Source organism: Python bivittatus, unplaced genomic scaffold (assembly GCF_059951505.1).
Source record: "Python bivittatus isolate LINGU-HERP-01145 unplaced genomic scaffold, Pbiv_v1 ctg000020_np1212, whole genome shotgun sequence".
Classification (NCBI taxonomy): domain Eukaryota; kingdom Metazoa; phylum Chordata; class Lepidosauria; order Squamata; family Pythonidae; genus Python; species Python bivittatus.
Window position 1 is genome coordinate 91,813,238 of NW_028277030.1, and position 19,140 is coordinate 91,832,377.

The following is a 19,140-nucleotide window of genomic DNA, read 5'->3' on the forward strand; positions in this document are numbered from 1 at the left end:
TCACAACAACAGTAAAAAACCCAACTATAAAAACCATAAAACATACCAGAATATTCTTCTTCTTCTTTTGCAAAAAATATACTTATTGAGTGATCAAGGCAAATATTATATTGATTTGATTCAATAAACATGCTTCCTTCCTAAAATGTATATGGATCTACCTTGCTTTTAAAGAATGCTTTATGGAAAAAGAATTGGGGAGGGGGAGAAGTGGCTGTAGATGATGATTCAAGTTTCTCATTCCTGATTGGAATAGATGTAGATTAGAATGTGTGGTGGATAGCAACAGAGAGCAAGGCTATCAGGAAGGAGGGGGTGCGTTCCAGGAAGGGAAAGGAGACAAAAGACAACACAGTCCACAGAGGGAGCGTGGGAAGCATAAGAGGTTCAAGACAGCCACTCTCTAGAATCTCCCAGGGTATATCCACTAGTTGCAGTAGTATAGATTTAGTCTGGCAAAACTTTGTCTACTGTATATGGTGTAAGCAAATAAAAGAACTGAACTCAAGTGGACTGTTTCACCGTTGTTCTTGTGCTGGGCCTGACAGAATATTACATTGAGATCAAGGAGATCCAGGTTCAGATCTCCAGTCAACTATAGAATTAATTGGGTAACTTTGTAGTATCTCAGCCTGGATGGAATGAATGAATGAATGAATGAATGAATGAATGAATGAATGAATGAATGAATGAATGATGACTTCATGCATGCCACTTTGAGTTTTTAGAAAAAAGGCAGGATGTAAACAATACACATACCACACAAATGTAAAATGTAGAGATAGAACTTCAAGCTGCCTAATTAATATAACCAGCTGTAAGAAATGAAAAGTAAGGATAATTTAAATAAAACAGCCTTAGATGCAACCAAGAAATCACTCTTGAACATCTATTGAATAAAGATCACAGATCTGCATGAATTAATATTGTTTGCCTTTACAAGATCTGAACTACACCTCATAGGGTAAATTGTGCAACATATGTTTTCCATAAGCATTACTGTAAACAGCATTCTAAAATGTCAGTACAGATTCTCTGACATCTGTTTTTTCCCAGCAGCATTGCATGATAGATGGAGTTTGCAATTCCAATATATAAGAAGCCAAAGGGTACATCAGAATCAAATCCATCACCATCTACTGGATTATACTGACACTTCAGTGGAAATCTGAAACTCTACCAAATTATTTATAATAGTTATTTCATATATCAAGAATTGCTAAGAGTTTACCTATTGTTTTCCTGCTGTTCTATGTCATTCAAGCAGCATCAACCCCTAAAAACAATACAGCTTAGCCAAAATGCCAAGCACCCTACGATTGAAATAGGAGACACAAAATATTTGTTGACCTAACAGCTATCCATCTCAGATCAACAGAAGTTATATCTACATAATAAACATGTGAGAAGAGTTTTATACATTAAACTATTTTTAACAACTCACCCAAATGTGATGTGTTTTAAGTGATTTTATATAATTAAAACAATAGAAAAAAAGAGGAATTTGGATCTGAGTGGAGGAATGATTTCCACAGGTGGTGGATACCTTTTTTATAAAACTTTCTCAAAGGTAACTCTGAAAGACTGCTACCCCTAGCAGCTCCATGCCTGCCTTCTTCAGCCTGTCCCGTTCAGTGAGCTGAACCTTTTACTAAGGATCCTCCCTTAATCCCAACTCTTGAATAATTTAAAAAGAAAAGCCCAAAGCTTTAGAAAAGCACAGAACAAAATTGTTTCCACCCCACCAAAACATAAAGGACAACCTCACATCTTTTCAGTTCTTAACTGGAAGAAATTTTATATAAGAAAGTTAATTTCAAAACCAAAAATATATAAAAAGAGTTCATTTGAAAAAGAGAAAAATAAGAAAAAACAATGAAAGGCTGCAATCACACACAGCAAATTTTTTATTCAAGCGAATAAAATCAGTTTAATTTGGTCAGTTGCATGTTGCTTATCTGAATAAAATATAAGGTAAGTTGGAAAATATTTCAGAAAGAAAAATCTGAAAATTTACTCTCATCTCCTTAGTAAATGTTGCTAGACGGATAGCAGTGAGACCTATGTCTCAGTTTTATGGGAATGAGTTCAATAAAAGCCAGTCTGTTGTTTTGTCTAATAGCATAGCATTCTCCATTATTGCGAATGGTCTAGCCAGAAAATTACTTTGTGGCTACACCCACCTTCTTAACAATGCTAATCTTAACGTTTCAAGAGAGTCAATACATTCCAACCTGGTGGGCTGCTATTAAAAATGCATCCAGTAACAAAAGACTGTGAAATGATTTATTTGAAAAAAAGACAGGAGGGATATTGAGATGTATGGAGTCTGACTGGTCTCACCATCTCACCCTGTTAGAGACCTTCCAAGTTCACCTGCAGACGTGGTGAGATTCTTGAGTAGAATCCTAGTCCTGAAGTTACAGTGCCTCTTTGGCAATATGAGGCCTCCCTGTCCTTGAACTGTACTCACAGCAGGAGGAGGAATCTGGATAACTTCCAGCATCTGCTTAGAGCAGCTTTTCCCAAAGGCCAAATTGTTTGAGAGATTGTAGGAGTCAAAGTCAACAAACCTGTAGAAGAGCAGGTTAAGTGCTGACATAAAACAAGAAAGTGTAGAAAAAGTGCTGGCATAAAACAAGGCACGTAGTCGTTTGATTACCAGCAATAGTTTTCACAGTATAATTCCCAGAAGTGATATCCAAAGCTATGAAGATATTGGAGAATGCAATCTGAATTAACCAAAGATGTGACTTCATTATAGATAGTTCAATCCATACTGAATGTGTCTGAATGATTTAATTCAAATGTAGACTTTTCAATCTTCAAACCACTGAGCTGGAAAAAAGCCCCATTAACATCCTTGATCCTCTATCATCTATAAAAATCATTCACTAAAATTCACTTCACTAAAAGATGGGGATAAAATAAATCAGAGTGTACAATTTCACTTAACAAAATAGATCATGCAGAAAAATTTTGGCAAGGCAGCCATCTTATAAAGGCTGTCTCTTTCCCCCTCATCCTTTGGTGAATTCTTCAACATTTAGGTCCAGCTATGAAAACTCAAGTAAACAGGAGGAAAGAAAAAGGTTATTCTTTGGGAACGTGTTTATACAGCTGTTTTTTGTAATATTTTAAACATTCAAAAATTGTGCACCCTTCCATACTATTTTTATAATTAATAGATCTGATTTTCTTCCCTTATCATTAGTTCAGACAATTCCCTCTGCAATCACCACCTTTGAGTATGTAAATCAACTTGCTTTTCTTATTACTGATATTCATTTTCAATCAGTGTCAGACAAGAACACATCTAATCTGCAGTGTGATTATATCTGATTATTTCAAATGATGAAGAATATAAATGGCACATCCCTATCAGAGAGCTTCTGGACTCCAATTATACCAGCCCCCTATATACTTTATATTCTCAGATTTGCTACTGATTTTTCAGCAAAGATAAAACAGAGTCTAAACTGAGGTAAGGAATACTTGAATACCTTTCAGCTGTTCAATATCATCACTAGGGTTAAATCATTACATTTATATTTAGTTTCAGTTCAGATTCAGCTGAAATAGAAGTTGTTCCAGGCCAATAAAAGTTCAGCAAACATGTACCAATTGCTTAAATTCCAGCTCCCATTTAAAAAATGGAAAAGTATGGCACATTATAGTAATCACTTTGCATAATAAAGCTGGGCAAAGTCAGCTATTAGGGTTACAATCAAGTGTGTGTAATAAGTGCCATGAAATTGACAAACTGTGTGTTTGTGTGTGCATGTGCATGCATATGATTAAGTATGACCATGGCCAAACCTGAAATATCCCCTCAAGGGGTTAGCTTGTCCTGTTCTCTTGGAAAATGTTCTCTGATTTTGATATATAATAAATAACAATAGGCTCGTGTCATGTTACATTATCATTCATCAAGCACAATCCACCAATAACTTCACTCTCATTCTCCAATCAAAAATCGCTGCTATCAAAAATCAAGATGAGAGAATCGCTGGATTGAGGATTAAAATGGAAATATATAAATTATGGACATTTGCTGACAATTTGGTAATAATTTTGGAAAACCCTTTGGAAGGAATAGAAATATTAATGGAAAAACTAAAGGATTTTGGTGCGTTAGCTGGTTTTAAAATTAACAACCAAGAGATGAAGATGTTAACAAAAAATATGAAAATGAAAAGCCAAATGTAATTGTTGGAAAAAAACTGGTTTTAAGATTGAGAAAAAAGTAAAATACTTGGGTATTACTATGACTAATATGAATTGTATATTATTTCAGAACAATTATGTTAAGACATGGAATGAAATTAAGAAGGACATGTTAAGATGGGAGAAACTATAACTGTCACTGTTGGGGAGAATCTCCATTATAAAAATGAACGTTTTGCCTAGAATTATGTTTTTGTTTCAAACAATGCCTATTTTGACAACTGATGTACCATTTAAGCAATGGTAGAACAATAAATCTAGGTTTGTATGACAAGGGGAAAAACCAAGGGTTAAATATAAAGTCCTTCAAGATGCAAAGGAACAAGAAGGATTGGGATTGCCTGATTTAAAACCGTATTTTGCAGCCAACTGTTTGGTTTGGGTGAAAGAGTGGGTGCTGCTGAAAGAGCACAATCTGAGATTTGAATGGTACGGTTTTCTATGGTACAGTAAAGTTAAGGTTAATGTAGATTTTAAAAATCACTATGTCAGAAGTGCCATATTGAGAATATCAAATAGATATAAAGCCAGCCTATGCCTGAAAATGCCTTTATGGGTCTCAGCACAAGAAGCATTTTGTAGGAAAGAAAAAGCAGGTAAAAAGAAATGGTTAATCTATCAAGAATTGTTAGAACAAGAACATGGAGAATATAAGATGAAATCAAGAGAACAATTGGCTGCAGAGGGGTTTAGTTTTCAATGGTTTTCATTTGTACAGCTAAGAGAAAGATTCAAGGTAGATAACAGGACATTTAGAATTGAGCAACGAAAGACAGAATTTGAAGTTAAATTATATATAAATGACAAGCATGTAACTGCCAAAATGTATAAACTCTTGCTGAAATTTGACATGAAGAATGAATAAGTGAGAATATATGATAAATGGGCTAAGAATTTTGGACATAACATATTGTTGGAACAGTGGGAAAACATGTGGTTGAAAGGATTGAAATTCACGTTATATTATAACATAAAAGAGAATTTCTATAAAATGATGTACCGTTGGTATGTGACACCAGAAAAATTATCTAGAATGTATAAGGGTCTTTACATTTATGTTGGAAATGTGGGCAACACGAATGGTCATTTTATCATGCCTGGTAGACTTATAAAAAAGCCAGAAAATGTTGGGTTCAACTACATATACCGATACAAAGAATTTTAATGACTAACATTCAACTGAACCAGAACTTTTCTTGTTGGGATTAATGGACAGACAACTAGAAAAAGCCACAGAAGTCTATTTTTATATATGATTACTGCTGTGAGACTTTTATATGCACAAATGTGGAAAGACTCTGATATACCCACAATGAAGGAATAATTGGTGAAGATGATGGAATTAGCAAAGATGGCAAAATTAACTTGTTTGCTTAGAGAAATATCAACTATTACATTTATTAGTGACTGGAAACCCCTTATGGACTTTTTGCTGAAAAAAGAAAAAAATGAACTTGAGATTTATGGGTTCGACAGTTAGAAAGGATAGCTTATGGAATCAAGAAATTATGATATAACCTTAGAGAATGAGGGTAAAATATAAATGCATTTATAACCACTGTCGAAAAGATTGGAAGCCACTTCTTTATAATCTTTTCTTTCTTTTCCTTTTCCTTTTCCTTTTGTTTCTTTTCTATTTCTATTTCTTTTCTTTTTCTATTTCTTTTCTTTTTCTATTTCTTTTTCTATTTTCTTTCTTGCTTATTCACTATTCTTTATTTTCTTTCTTTTCTAATATTTGTATTCCTTTTATCTTGTTAAAAAATTATCCAATAAAAATTATATTAAAAAAAAAGAGAGAGAGAGACATACTTGCCAATCATAATGTTCCAGGAACATATGGCTTCTTGAGAAGCTCCAGGTCCTCTTCCAAAGAGACTGCTGGGGGCAGGGGAAGCACAATATCCATAGTCCCAAAGATCCCCTTCCAAATGCTTATACAAGATATTGTATTTAATAATTGTATTTTATATTTGTATTATTTATGTTTTTACTGATTTTAAATTGTTTTGTTGTGAACCGCCCAGAGTCCCTCCTTGTGGGGGAGTTGGGCAGTGATATAAATTTGATATATAAATAAATAAATAAAATGTGCTAGCACGGCATGAAATTTATGAACTATTAATCCAAATGGAGCCTTATTATAAATTACTACAGACTTGTAGTAATTGTTTTGAGTCTTGTTCTTATTAATTTTCTTATTTATCATTGTTCGCATACATTTTTCCAGTACTGAATGAAGCATAAGATATGTTTTGAATCTTACCAGAGAAAACACTGGGAATCTTGGAAAGAAAGCTTTTGACTGTACGAATAGGAATCCCATTTTTCTCATCTTGCATACGAGCTATGACATCTTCCATCTGGGCAAAAAAGGAACAAATAAACATATTATGTTCTTGAGTAGTAAACAGACTGGATGAGTCTTAAGGCCTATCTAATTCAGCATCTTGTTGCCACAGTAACCAAATTAAATGCCTAAGTGAAGACAATAACCTCTGATTCTGCAGTAATATGTAGCTTTCATAACGAGTAGCTAATAATAGCCAAATTAAGACCATCTAAGTTAGTGGCCATCACCACATCTTGTGGTATCAATTCTATAAGATAACTGTGTCAAGAAATACATTATTTTATCTGTCCTGAATCTTAATTATTTTGATAGATTAATCGACTGACAGTGACTGTATTTGTATTGTACCTTTTCTCTTGAGAGCTTAAAACAACATACACAGGAGTCTCCCCTAATTTTATCCTAGTGGTATAAATGAAGAAAGCTGTAAAGAAATCTGGGCAGAGAGACAGTAACTTGGCCAAGGTCAACAAGTAAAACTCCATGGTCAAGTGCTGACTTGAATCAGGATCTTCCCAATCCAGGTCCAAGATCTTAATGACTTTATTGATTCAGATCCAAGACTTTAAATACCATACTGGCTATTAACAGCCAAGGTCAAAACTCTCATGAGATCTGTCCATAAATACAGCTTTGATGATACTCTGTATTTGAAACTGAAGGAAGAGACAAGAACAAGGCTAAGAACAAAGGTTACTTACCAAGCTAATCCTTTCATCTCATAAAAACTATTGTGTACCCAACATTGTTTTCTGCTTCTCCACAATGAATAACAGTTACAAATAATAGCATTTAAACATACATACATGCTTCTTCTAAGATTAGTGTATCGAATATAGTAGTAAGCATTTGTTTGATCATTTAGTAAAATAATTCTCAATCCAGTATTAATAACTTTGACTACATCTTTGTTGAATTCTTAAATGAGCCACTCATTTGCACATAACTATGGCAATGTATATTCAGATAACTACTTCTATGATATCACAGGACTGGGATAGTTAATAAACCCTTGATGATTTAATGCTATAATTTTCACAATTTTAAACACAGCATTTTTGATACTTGAAACCTGTAAAATTAAAATTTCTCACTAAAAGCCTGAGTTAGCTTGCAGAGTTTGTTGGGGGCAATTCTCAGATAAGCCATTTGACACTGAAAATGTAGATTTTACATAAAAAACAGCCAGCTTTCAATGTACATTTGAAAAATGGAAAGAATGGAAAACTTTGAAATAAGATTTGCATCTTGAAGAGATTTTAATTTTAATGACAGCTTCCCAGAAAGTATTCCAAACTCTATTGTAGTTTTTTTATAAGTGTATTTTTGGAGAAAGGTCACTGTGACACAGTTCAGTCTTGCTTTCTGATCAAGACAAAGCAGTCTTCTCTTAAACACAAGAGAATGAAGGGTGAACCCTTTTCGCATACACCCACACAGACATGCACACACCAATAATGACTGATAATATTTCATTTAAGATTTTAACATGTTTTTGATATTAATATATGTGGGAGCCAAATGCCAATTGAAATTAAGTTTGTACACTTTGCAAATAATTTTAAATCCAGTTTTAAAATCCTGCCCATCCCCTTTCCAGAGGAAAGTCGGTATCTTTGAGCGGTACAACCCTGTCCTCTCTGATCATGGTCTCTTGTCTCCAGTTTCCATTTTTCACACTTGGTCATAGCATTCACTTATTTATTTATAGTGTCTATAAGAAACTGTTCTCAGAGTGAGGAATATAAAGTAACAAACAAATGGTAAACACAAGGGTAAAGCAAAGATAAAATAAAGATAAAACAAACGTAACCCATTAATACAACAGCCAATTGAAAACCATGCAAAGGCTGACCCTTAAAAGCCTCAACATTCATGTATTCATTCAATGTAAGAACAGTCCTACAAACCTGAGGGTAAGGCAGATAAAAGTTACAACTAAACCATAATAAAATCAATAAAACACACAAAATGCTGCATAAAACACAATTTACAAAGCACAAATAAGAGTCAAGGCAACAAGCATCCAAAATATCCAGGCAGAATAGAAACAGTCTGAAAATACAGATAAGGAAGGAAGGAAGGAAGGAAGGAAGGAAGGAAGGAAGGAAGGAAGGAAGGAAGGAAGGAAGGAAGGAAGGAGAGAGAGAGAGAGGAAGGAAGGCAGGCAGGCAGGCAGGCAAGCTCAACAAGCACAGCAAGAGCTAAATTGTATTTCCTCACAAAATTAAGGCCTTCTTAAACCAACAGCTGGGAAGGAATATAAATATGCAGATATTTAAAAGTGTGAATTTCCACACCAATCTCTCAACTTGGAGACTGTTTCTTCCCCAGGTGATTTCATACGGATCTAGTTCAGGCCTGCACAGCATGAGGCCTGCCAAGCAGCCTTGTGCAGCCCACCAGCATTTTTTAAAAACTCAGTGAATCGAGTGCGCAAACGTCACCACCGCCACCGCCGGCACCTTGAATGGCGTGCTGCCAAGCACCTCCAACGCCTCCAGAACACAGGCAGAGACACCATCCTGACAGGTGGGCAAACTATTCTCTCCTCTTTTTCTTGACCTTCTTCACATACAGACTCTCAGTAAACAAGTACTTCATCTATAAATGCAATGTATCTTTCCTGAATGTCTTCTGCATTGCAAAATTAAGTCTGTGCGTTCACAGAAAGCCACAACTGTATTGTCACTGAATATAATCCCAGTTTTCCCTGTTTTACTCCATGTACCTGAAAGGAAGACTATTTTTCCCTTTAAAGATAGTTGGCTTCCTAAAGAAACAATTACATCTTAGATTAACTAACTGTCTAGTAATGGAGGGAACCTTCTTTTCTATCAAAAATTAATCTAAAAGTGTATTTTTTTCCAGATCAATATGGTACCTGGGGTGTCCTAAATTCATCTTTCTTTCAGATAAATTCAATATCTCCTACAAAGTTGTGTTTTACTCAGTGCAAGTCATTATGTTCTGACTAACGTAATGTACTAAAGCCATAATAGTACTAAAGCCAAACATTATGTACTAAAGCCATGTTCTATTCAAATTGCCTAGAATCTGCAACAGCTGAATTGGGGTAAAGCCGTGAAATCCTCCTCAAGTTTCAACTGAATCCAGAAAAGTGTTGTTTTCTAGCATGGTTGCCTCTCTCCCTGAGGGGTCACTGTTGGCTTCTGAAGCTGAGAAGTAAAGAATTACTGTAGTACTTCAGCTTTGCCTCAGCATTTCCCTTCTTGTGGTCTGTTTATCTCTTATCGGTTTCAGCCAGGCTCGCTCTGACAATGCAATGACTATTTCACTCTCTCACTGTCTCACTTTAAAAGACAACAAATCCTACCTGGGCAGAAGGTGCAAATGAGCTGCCATGGGGAGGAGAAAGAAAAGCATAGTTCTGTAACCAGTAAGAGAATTTGACACTTTCAAGGCAGGGGAAAAAAAGTATCACTGAGAAATTAGCAGTGTAGAGATGTCACAATATGGAGCAAGGAGACACTCCAGCAAAGGTCTAAAATGCGGCATGCTGTAATTTGTAAGATTTGTGGGGAATATTGAAAAATCCTAACGTTTATTAGCTTTAGTAATATGTGCTTTAGTAAATGACCAAATTTAATGTCATTCATTGTCTCTCATTCATTGCTAAATGTACACATTTACTAAGATAGGCTAATAGATAATGAGTTTTATAAAGAAATTAATTGGATCCCAAGACATCACTTTTGATTAACTGCATGTTCTAAACAAACGGTGAAAGGTCTACTCAGGATGTGAGTCTCTCTAAACATATCTGCAAGATGTTTGTTTGGTTTCCCGGAATAAATTCTTCTGGAATACTATTCAGGTACTTTGCTTTTCAGATTTATACTGCTATTTGTTCAATAAACCTAAAAGTAACTCTGAACCAAAACACAGGGGACCCTAAATTACTTAACTTGATTTTTTTAGTAAAAGTAACTAAGGGTCCATGTAAAATTTCCAGAGATTTTCCATAAAAAATAATTTTAGAAAGTATCCCTATCCAAAAGAGAGGAAAAAAAAGCATCTGAATGGATGAATTCTGAACACTTTTCAGGAAGTGGGAGATTAAGAGCAAGAACAGTGTAATCTATGCTGTACAAGGCCCAAGAGGGAAAAAAAAAACACCAAGATATGTAGTTTGAACAGTACATGAAGAGTACATAAAGATTTCCAGTGAGGATTCATGGCAAACTAGATGTCCCTGAAGGAGCGGAGATGGCATTGTGGTGGAGATCAGCATCCAGACAGTGAATTCTGGCTGGCAAAACCTCTCCAGAAAAAGGAGAAATAATGAGATCCAGACAGCTGCTCCTCGTGAGTAGACTGCAGGAACTGAGGTTTTTGTTGTTGACTTCTGAGTTGAGTGGCTGGGAGTCAAGGGATTTCAATCAAATTCATAACCATAATGTAGCCTATATGGACATAAGGTTTGCCTAGCCTCATTTCTTAATCACTTTCAGAAATTACTTCTTAACTGCTTTTCAACCATTAGGAACTTTTGGATTGGCAAGTTTTATACAGGTAGTACTCACTGGGAATTTCCTTCAATCCTTAGTGAAGGAAGTTTTAAATTCAAGTTTAAGGACTTTTAAAAAAAATTTTTTTTTTAATAAACAGCAAATAGTTATTAGGAGGTTGATTTTGAAAAGTTACAAATGGACTAAGGGTCCAAATGGATTTGAAATAAGATTTTGGAATTAATTCTAACAATCCTTCCCATGGGAAAATGCTTTTGTTTTGAATTTAAAAAAAAACATGATATCATGGGACTTTGAAGGTTGGACATTAGAGGGAACTAGAAGGAACTAAAGATTACAATTAAAGGAAAAGAACACTTAAATTTGACTTACTAATACAGAATGGAGCAAAATACTTTAACACTGGACTTATTGAAAGATATTTGTGAACAGTGGACTCAGAAGCTAATTTTAAGAGTGTCTGCCATTATAGATAGACTGAATTTAAAAGATGTTATGGAAGAAGAACAGGTTTTACTAGATAAGACTAAGACTGATTTGAAAGTGGATTTAAAAATTATAGGCTACAAGAATGATATGGAAAAAGATGCTATACTGAATATACAAATCAAATCGGTGGATGTCTTAATAATTAAAAGGGATATACAAATAACAAACCAAAAGACTGACTTGGATAACTTTCCTATATTGGATTTACAAGAGACTTGTTAAAAGTTTGAAGAATTGTGTGAGAAGAAACAAAGAAAAAATGAAAAGAAATCAGATTCTAGGACATTATTTGAAGGGATTAAAGATCAAGATTGTTAAAAGTAAAAGGAAGGAATATAAAGTTGATTTATTTGATCAAGGTTAAAATAGATATGTTGTTATTTCTGGTAACCCTTAATGGACTTTTGCTGACCAGTAATGAATGATTAAGCTTTAAGAATTTGTTTATAGGTAAGAAATGAGATATGGGAAGAAGAGATCATTTGTTGTCTTTTAAGAGAAGGTGATAAGTTACTAAAATTGTTTATACTTGTTGTGATGGAGGGGGAAGTCATTTCTTTATATATTTCTTTTCTTTTTCTTTATTATATTCTTATTTCTTTCTTTTTTCTTTTTCTATTTTTTTCTTTTTTTCTGCACTTTCTATTTTTTTCTTTTTATTAATTTATTCTTTTTTCAGGTAGTATTAGCTTTTATCTTTTTATCTGTAATGTTTAATAAAATTATTATAAAAAAATAGACTTCTAAAGAGTAGGAGAAAGAAATAGTCTATACTACTTCTGCTTTAGGAGTTGGCATAATTTTTAGGTATGATGCCCCATCAAGATTTTAATAATTGCTGATAATCAATGGTCCCATTAAGTCTTATCTGAAAGCAGTACAGATTATAGCATTTTCACCTGAAATCTCCATGTGAGATTACCAAAATGTTATGAGATTTCTTATATTAGATTAGATTAGATTAGATTAGATTAGATTAGATTAGATTAGATTAGATTAGATTAGGATTTTGGGGCTCTGCAGAGCCCATTCAGGTATTGCTGTGAATCTTTCTTGCCAATCAGTGCCCCAGCCAAAAACAGGGAAAAGGGCAAGGATCAAAGGTCGAGGTATGGACATCTACCTGATAGTTTCAAGCCCACATTTTGGGAAGAAGTATGGGCCTCATGAAGGGAGAGCAAGCCGTTTGAAAAGCCTTGCAGGAAAAGTAAATTATATAGGGGACATGCATAAACTCAAGAAAACACTGGCATTTCAGGTCACATGTAGAGAAGATTGCATGTCTAGATTTATAGTGCAAGTGTTTAGAAAGGAGCCCCTTACAATATCAGGGTTTACCATAGCTGATTAGTAACATGGAACAGTAGGTCTCAAGTTAGATTAAAAGCCAAGGGGTTTTAATGGGTCATCCCCTTGTCTGTGTCTACTGAAAAATTCAGCAGGGAGAGTTCAAGCTTATTTTGTCATTAATTCAGTCTTTTCTTGTTCAGCCTCCCAAGCCAAGCCATCCATGAGCTGCCTGAATTTTGTTCTCTGACAATAATGGGGTTACACCAGCAAGCCCAACCTTTGAACTCAGGCAGTCAACTGAATCTCTGGCTAAAGCCCATGGGTGTTGAATCATATGCATCCGGGCTCTTTCCATGTGAGGCTTTTTGTCAACTGTACACTGGCGTTGTGTGCACGTTCACTGTGTTTAAAGAAGCAGAGGCTGCATTCAGTTTGAGTTTCTTTGCCATCTGAAAGGGGCTATTCCAACCTTATTGTGGCATTATTTAACAACAAAGGGAAAATCATATGAGAATGTGGCTGTAGGATGTGAGAGAGCTTATGTAGCTCACTGTGGGCAAAATACGTAAGTCTCCTTTCAGACATTATACTACTAGATCAAAAGAAAGCCAATATCTGACTCACTCTGCATCCACTATCAACATCCATTATGACTCTCCTCTGTCATGCCTGAAGCTTTCCCAGAAGGAGTACTTCAAATTGTTCAGATCATAGTCATGCAGAATCTAAATTAGCTTTGCCTGTGCATACAGACATAAGAAAGTGCTTTATTTGGAGACAGAGATTGGTCCATTTAGCCCAGTATTTTCTGCATGAGCTGGCAATGGCTCTCCAGGGTTTCAGAAAGGACTTTCCCCCCACTTTTACATCAAGAAGCCAGAGAATGCTTAGGATGTTTTGCATGGAAAGGGTGTGTTCTATCCTGGAGCTTTAGGCTATCAGCTGCTATAGAGTTTACAATTCTACTTACATTTGCACACAGGAATGAAAAGAAAACCACCCTCAAAATATCTTGAGCCACCTAAGTGGACTCAGTCATGGTGTGGACACAGCAATCTGAATCAATGTGTCCGTTATTCTTTGCTGGAGAATTTTGTAAAAATGGTGTTTATTCTGGAAAGCTACACATAAAACAGCAGATAAATTACAGGGATTGGGCAGTTGTGTACAAACTGAGTACAAAACTTTATAAATTAAGGAAACAAAATCCACATTTTGTACAACTGTTGTATTTTTGGCATTAAAAAAAACCCCAATTCACTAAAATAAAATAACATGTCACTTCATGCAGCCCTGACCCAGATCAGGTTTACACTGAACATTTAGATGTATTGAAATTGCTTTCAGATGCTTCAATTTTTTAAAAATAATGTTTTAGTGGTGATTCTTGCATGTGGTTTATCCAGTTTTAACACAGGAGCTATGTGAGTGGGCAAATGCATGTTATACGTGTCATTCTGAAAGGAACATTTGGGATAACAATACTTTATAACATGCCTGCTGTTGAGAATGTTGTAAAAAACATGGGGGGAAAAAGCTGATTTGTCAAAAGCATCTGTCAGTAGTGGTTTGAAAAACAAAACTCACTGTAACCATTTATTAATGAAGCCCATAAGAGTTGGGCATAGTAAGAGCTACTGCAACTGCGTTCAAGGCCTTGGAATAAACATAGCAATACCAATTGAAAGTTTACCTTTAAAACAAGTCACTGTCTCTTGACTTCAGAACCGAACAAAGGGTATAATACCTGCATATAAGATCATAGTTTGATCATAACAAAAGTAACTAATGCCTTTTATAGTTTCCTTCTTGTGGAAACAACAGGACCCTGACTCTAATTTGATGTTCGAATCTTATATTCCGGTTTCCTGAAAGTGAGTCCATTGAAATCAATGGAATTTCCTTTTGAATAAACATATACCTATAGGATTGCTGTAGAAGTAAAACAAAAATCTTGCCCAATCTGATTACTCTACAAGTATAATATAGGCTGGATCCTTGAACTGAATACTATATTATTTACCCAAAGGGAACTAATATGAATCTTGACATAGCCTTGATTTATGATGAATGCATGTATGCTTACTTTGCCAGACACACACAGCTTCAAAAATCTCTCAGGGAAAAATGTGTTCATCCAGCCAGGGGTGTGCTATGCATTTGTTATGAGGAACTTCCCATGGCATGAATGAGAGTGCTGGGATTGAGAGTCATGGTGTGGGAACATGCATGAACTGGTGTGGCAAGAAGGAATCAACATGCTCAGGTTGACTTGGCAGCCCTGGTGGGAGAAGATTGCAGAGCAAGAGAGTAACAAGGAATGAGTCACCCCAACTGAGCGGACAAAGCACAGAGCAGCTGCAGCCATAGCCCAGCAGTAAAAACCGTTGTTGCCCTGGAAGTAGGGGGTGGTTTGGTCTCATAGTTAGCAGCGTCCTGCTGCTGCTGTAAAATCTAAGTGATGAGTCTGAATGGTCACACACACCAGAACATCATGTCACTTTGAAGTGGAGGGGAAAGCTGGTACATGAAGTGAACTAACTAACAAACTAAATGTTCCAACCCAGAATTTAACAAGAGGCACATACAAGCTCCCCCCGTCCCATCACACCCTTACCTCTAGCATCCATTCCCAAGTTCAAAATTGACAATGTAGGGAACCAAGCTCTTTAGGCTGATGACTTGGTGTTGTAGTTAAGATGCTGGACTCGAAACCAAGAAATTGTGAGTTCCAATTCTCCCTTAGGCTTAGAAAGCAGCTGCATGATTTTGGGCCAGTCCCTCCCTCTCAGCCCAACCCACCTTACAGAGTTGTTATTATGGAGAAAACAGGAGGAAGGAGCACTGGATACACCACCTTGATTTATACAAAATAAAGTTGGGATATAGACCTAATAAATAAAAACAAATCCTGCCATCATTTAATGCATTGTGTTCTTAGATAATAATACATTCTGGCATCTCAACAAGTTGCTGACTATGAAAAGAGAAAAGAAGAAAACATAGAAAATAGCAAAATACCACAAACAATGTGGAATGCAGATTTTTAAAAAATTAAAAGAAATTGAAATATGAGCCTGCAAATGATTCAGATGTGGAGTAGACTCCAAATGTTTTTAATTTAAAAAAACAAACAATGACCCCCCTAGGAAGGTAACTCCAAAGATGTGAAGCCACTGCTAAGAAGGCTGTCTCTCCCAATCTAAAGTTCCTTATTAGTGGGCCCAAGATCAGTGACTTTTGATCCTAATTTTAGAGCTTGTCTTCAACCACATTCCAACACCTCTTTCTTCCACTGTCTTCTGTTTCAGCTGAGATGAAGTAACAAGACATTCCTTGTCAAGGATGCTGCTATGGGGGAACTTTGTGAACTTTCACCAGGAGAATGCAGGTGAAGAAGAAGGAATGGAAGCATTAAACATTACTTGTTTAACTTATCTTCCTGCCAGCAATTTTTCCATGGTTTTCTGAGTGACATGGCAATCTCTCTCTTCTAGTTACTGGTCAAACCCATATTTGATCAACCTTAGATTCAAGTTTGAAAAAAATATGGATTGCCATCAGCCATACTATGGACCCAATATTATAGACATGATCAGACGTCTGTGTACTTGCACATTAATGCTACTATTTCTGCTTCCTTAATACCTCTAAGATACAAGTAATGGAGCATTAAAATTATTATGCAGAGAAAATGGTTATCTAGGAGATTGAAGAGATACCTAAGTAAGGGTTACAAGTTGGACATAACAACTGAACAAGGCACATTTTTTCTACATTAAGCTGATTCAAGAGCCTGCCTTAACATGAGGAATTTGTTCTGCTTTTTATACCATCAGTTATATGCCCAGTTATATTTTCTTTTTATTCTTCCAAAAGATATGTCTTCTCTACTTGTAGGATGGAACAAGGCTGCCATGTACAAACTTCTCCAGCCACTTTTGGGGAACACGGCCAATCTCTCTTCTAGATACTCCTCTAGGTGGTGTGAATATGTTACTCCTTGAGTGAATTGGCTTGAATATACACTTCAGAGAAGGCTTCTGGGCCACCTCCAAAGGAAAACAAAACCTGATTTTACCCATTTTCAAAAGGGAAACTTCATTTCCCATTCCCTACAGTTACCAGTCCTGATCCAAAGGCAATCGCCATGACTTCTTCTAGAGTTGCAATTACAGTGCTTAAAATGGCTCAGCTGAGTTATCTTATCAGTGCAGGCTTCCCATTCTAGGCAAACAGATGCTAGGGATTTGTCATACAAATTAATCCTTGGCTAGTGCTATGATATGCAAGACAAGGATTTTATTATAGTTGGCAATTCTTTGGAGTTGCTTCTCCACATACATTTCCCCCTTTAATTGTGCAGCTGTCTCTTTTTTATTTAATTTTAATAATTTGAATAAGGCAAAACTCAAATTATTCATAGCTCCAGTTAAAACATTTCTCTTTCTAGTTGAGGACTAGAATGTTAAACTAAAAGAAAAGAAGAGCAAAGACCAAGACCTGGCAAAAGGAGAGCCCAGATGAAGTAGACATTTTTGACCCAGTCTCCCACTGTCAATACAGGTAATTCTTGACTTATGACCATTCATTCAGTGACCGTTCAAAGTTATCATGGCACTGAACAAAAGGACTTACGATGGGTCCTCGGAGTTCCGGCCATCACAGCATCCCCACAGTCATGTAATCACGATGTCTGACCTTCCCGGCTGGCTTCCCACAAGCAAAGTCAATGGGGAGGCTGGCAGGAAGTCAGAAGTCATGGTCGCATGAGGTCCTCGCTTAATGATGGCAACAGGGACTACTGGAATTGCCATTGCTAAGCAGCACAGTCACATGACATTTACAATCATGCTATTTAGCAACAGCAATTCTGGTCCCAATTGCCACTGTAAGCCAAGGACTACCTATAATTTCTATTGAGCTAATCCTGCACAAAAGAAAGAAAAACATACCAAAGGCCCATCGATTTCAGCATTTTGTTCCCACAGCAGTTAAGTCAGGTAGTTGTGAAAATCCCACCAGCAGGTCATGAATGCAGTAGTATCTTTTGCTTGTGTACCCCAGCAACTGATATGAAAAGATTAGAAAACTTACTAGGGAGGTAGTTAAACCTTTAGATGACAAGATCATTCAAGGAAGACTAAAGGGGGATAAGGAGATTTGCAGAGAAATTGAATGGATTGGTATTTTCAGAAAGGGAAGAGTTGAATTTCTACACCATACTGACAAGTTGAAAACCCCAAATGATGCATACCATTTTTAAAAATTCTCCCTCACTTCCCAGACCAGATGACTTGAGATACATGCCCAGCAGTTAGCAGGAAGCCATAATGATATTTAGGTAGTGCATAACATGTGACAAAAATGACCTAGTAACTATCCTGCATCTGCAGTTCTTTAGTAAGGTACCACACTTCCTTCACTGTGGTCTCTGTTTTGACTATCCTGATGGCCAAGGGATGGTCCAGGGGAGCACATCTCAAATCAGCCCTTCTGAGATTGACTTCTGTACTGAAAAAGAGCTGGTGAGGACTAGACAATACAAATTGGAGAGACCATCAGTGGTGCAACCAGTGATACCACAGTCGGACATAGCTGCTAGAGAGAGGAATTCAAGGCTGCTGGTACTGGAATTGCTTAAAAGTGTGTTCACAAGTGTCTACTGTATGGCCTTCACCAAGGCAAAAAAGACATAGTTTATGCCAATCCAAAGAGCAAATCCAATATTTATGCATAGTTTATGCCAATCCAAAGAACTTGAAAGGAAAGGAAATAAAAAAAGAACCAAATAGGGAGGCTTCAATACCCCCCAAAAGTACTAGAACAAATAAATGAGGATAAATGAGAGGATATGAGAAAGAGCAAGATCCTGGGCAAAACTCAACATGGACTTAATGAACAAGATGTCAATCCAGCTTAACTGTCTTTTACAATGAAGTGACAGAACTTCTTGAATACATGTTAAGTGAAAGGTATGGTATTCATTGATAAGTCACCACATTCTGTCTTGGATAGCTTGCTCCTCTAAAAAAGAACTTAAGAAACTCTCTTCTTCTTCAGGGATACCCAAAGTAATTCTGATGTTTCATTTTAAAAATAATCTAAAACACCCTTCTTCAACTTGGTGTCTTCCAGATAGATTGAATGTCAGTTCCCATAAATCCCCAGCCAGCAGGTGGAATGCCATAGATAGCTTCATCTAATAAGGCTGGTGGGTGCCACTTTACCTCCCACAATGCTCTTAAGAACATAAAGCCTACAATGAGACCACAAGGTGTCCTAGAA

At 36.2% G+C, this 19,140-nt stretch overlaps 1 protein-coding gene across 2 annotated transcripts in view; it reads right to left on the reverse strand.

Moving 5' to 3' along the window:
• The window catches only part of RGS7 (regulator of G protein signaling 7), a 177,506-nt gene that overhangs the window by 93,619 nt on the left and 64,747 nt on the right, over window positions 1-19,140 (reverse strand). For both annotated transcript variants that reach the window (XM_088143962.1, XM_088143954.1), the window contains exon 3: window positions 6,494-6,590. In XM_088143962.1, coding sequence (XP_088000088.1) covers window positions 6,494-6,590 — 97 coding nt within the window. The remainder of the gene's footprint in view (window positions 1-6,493; window positions 6,591-19,140) is intronic.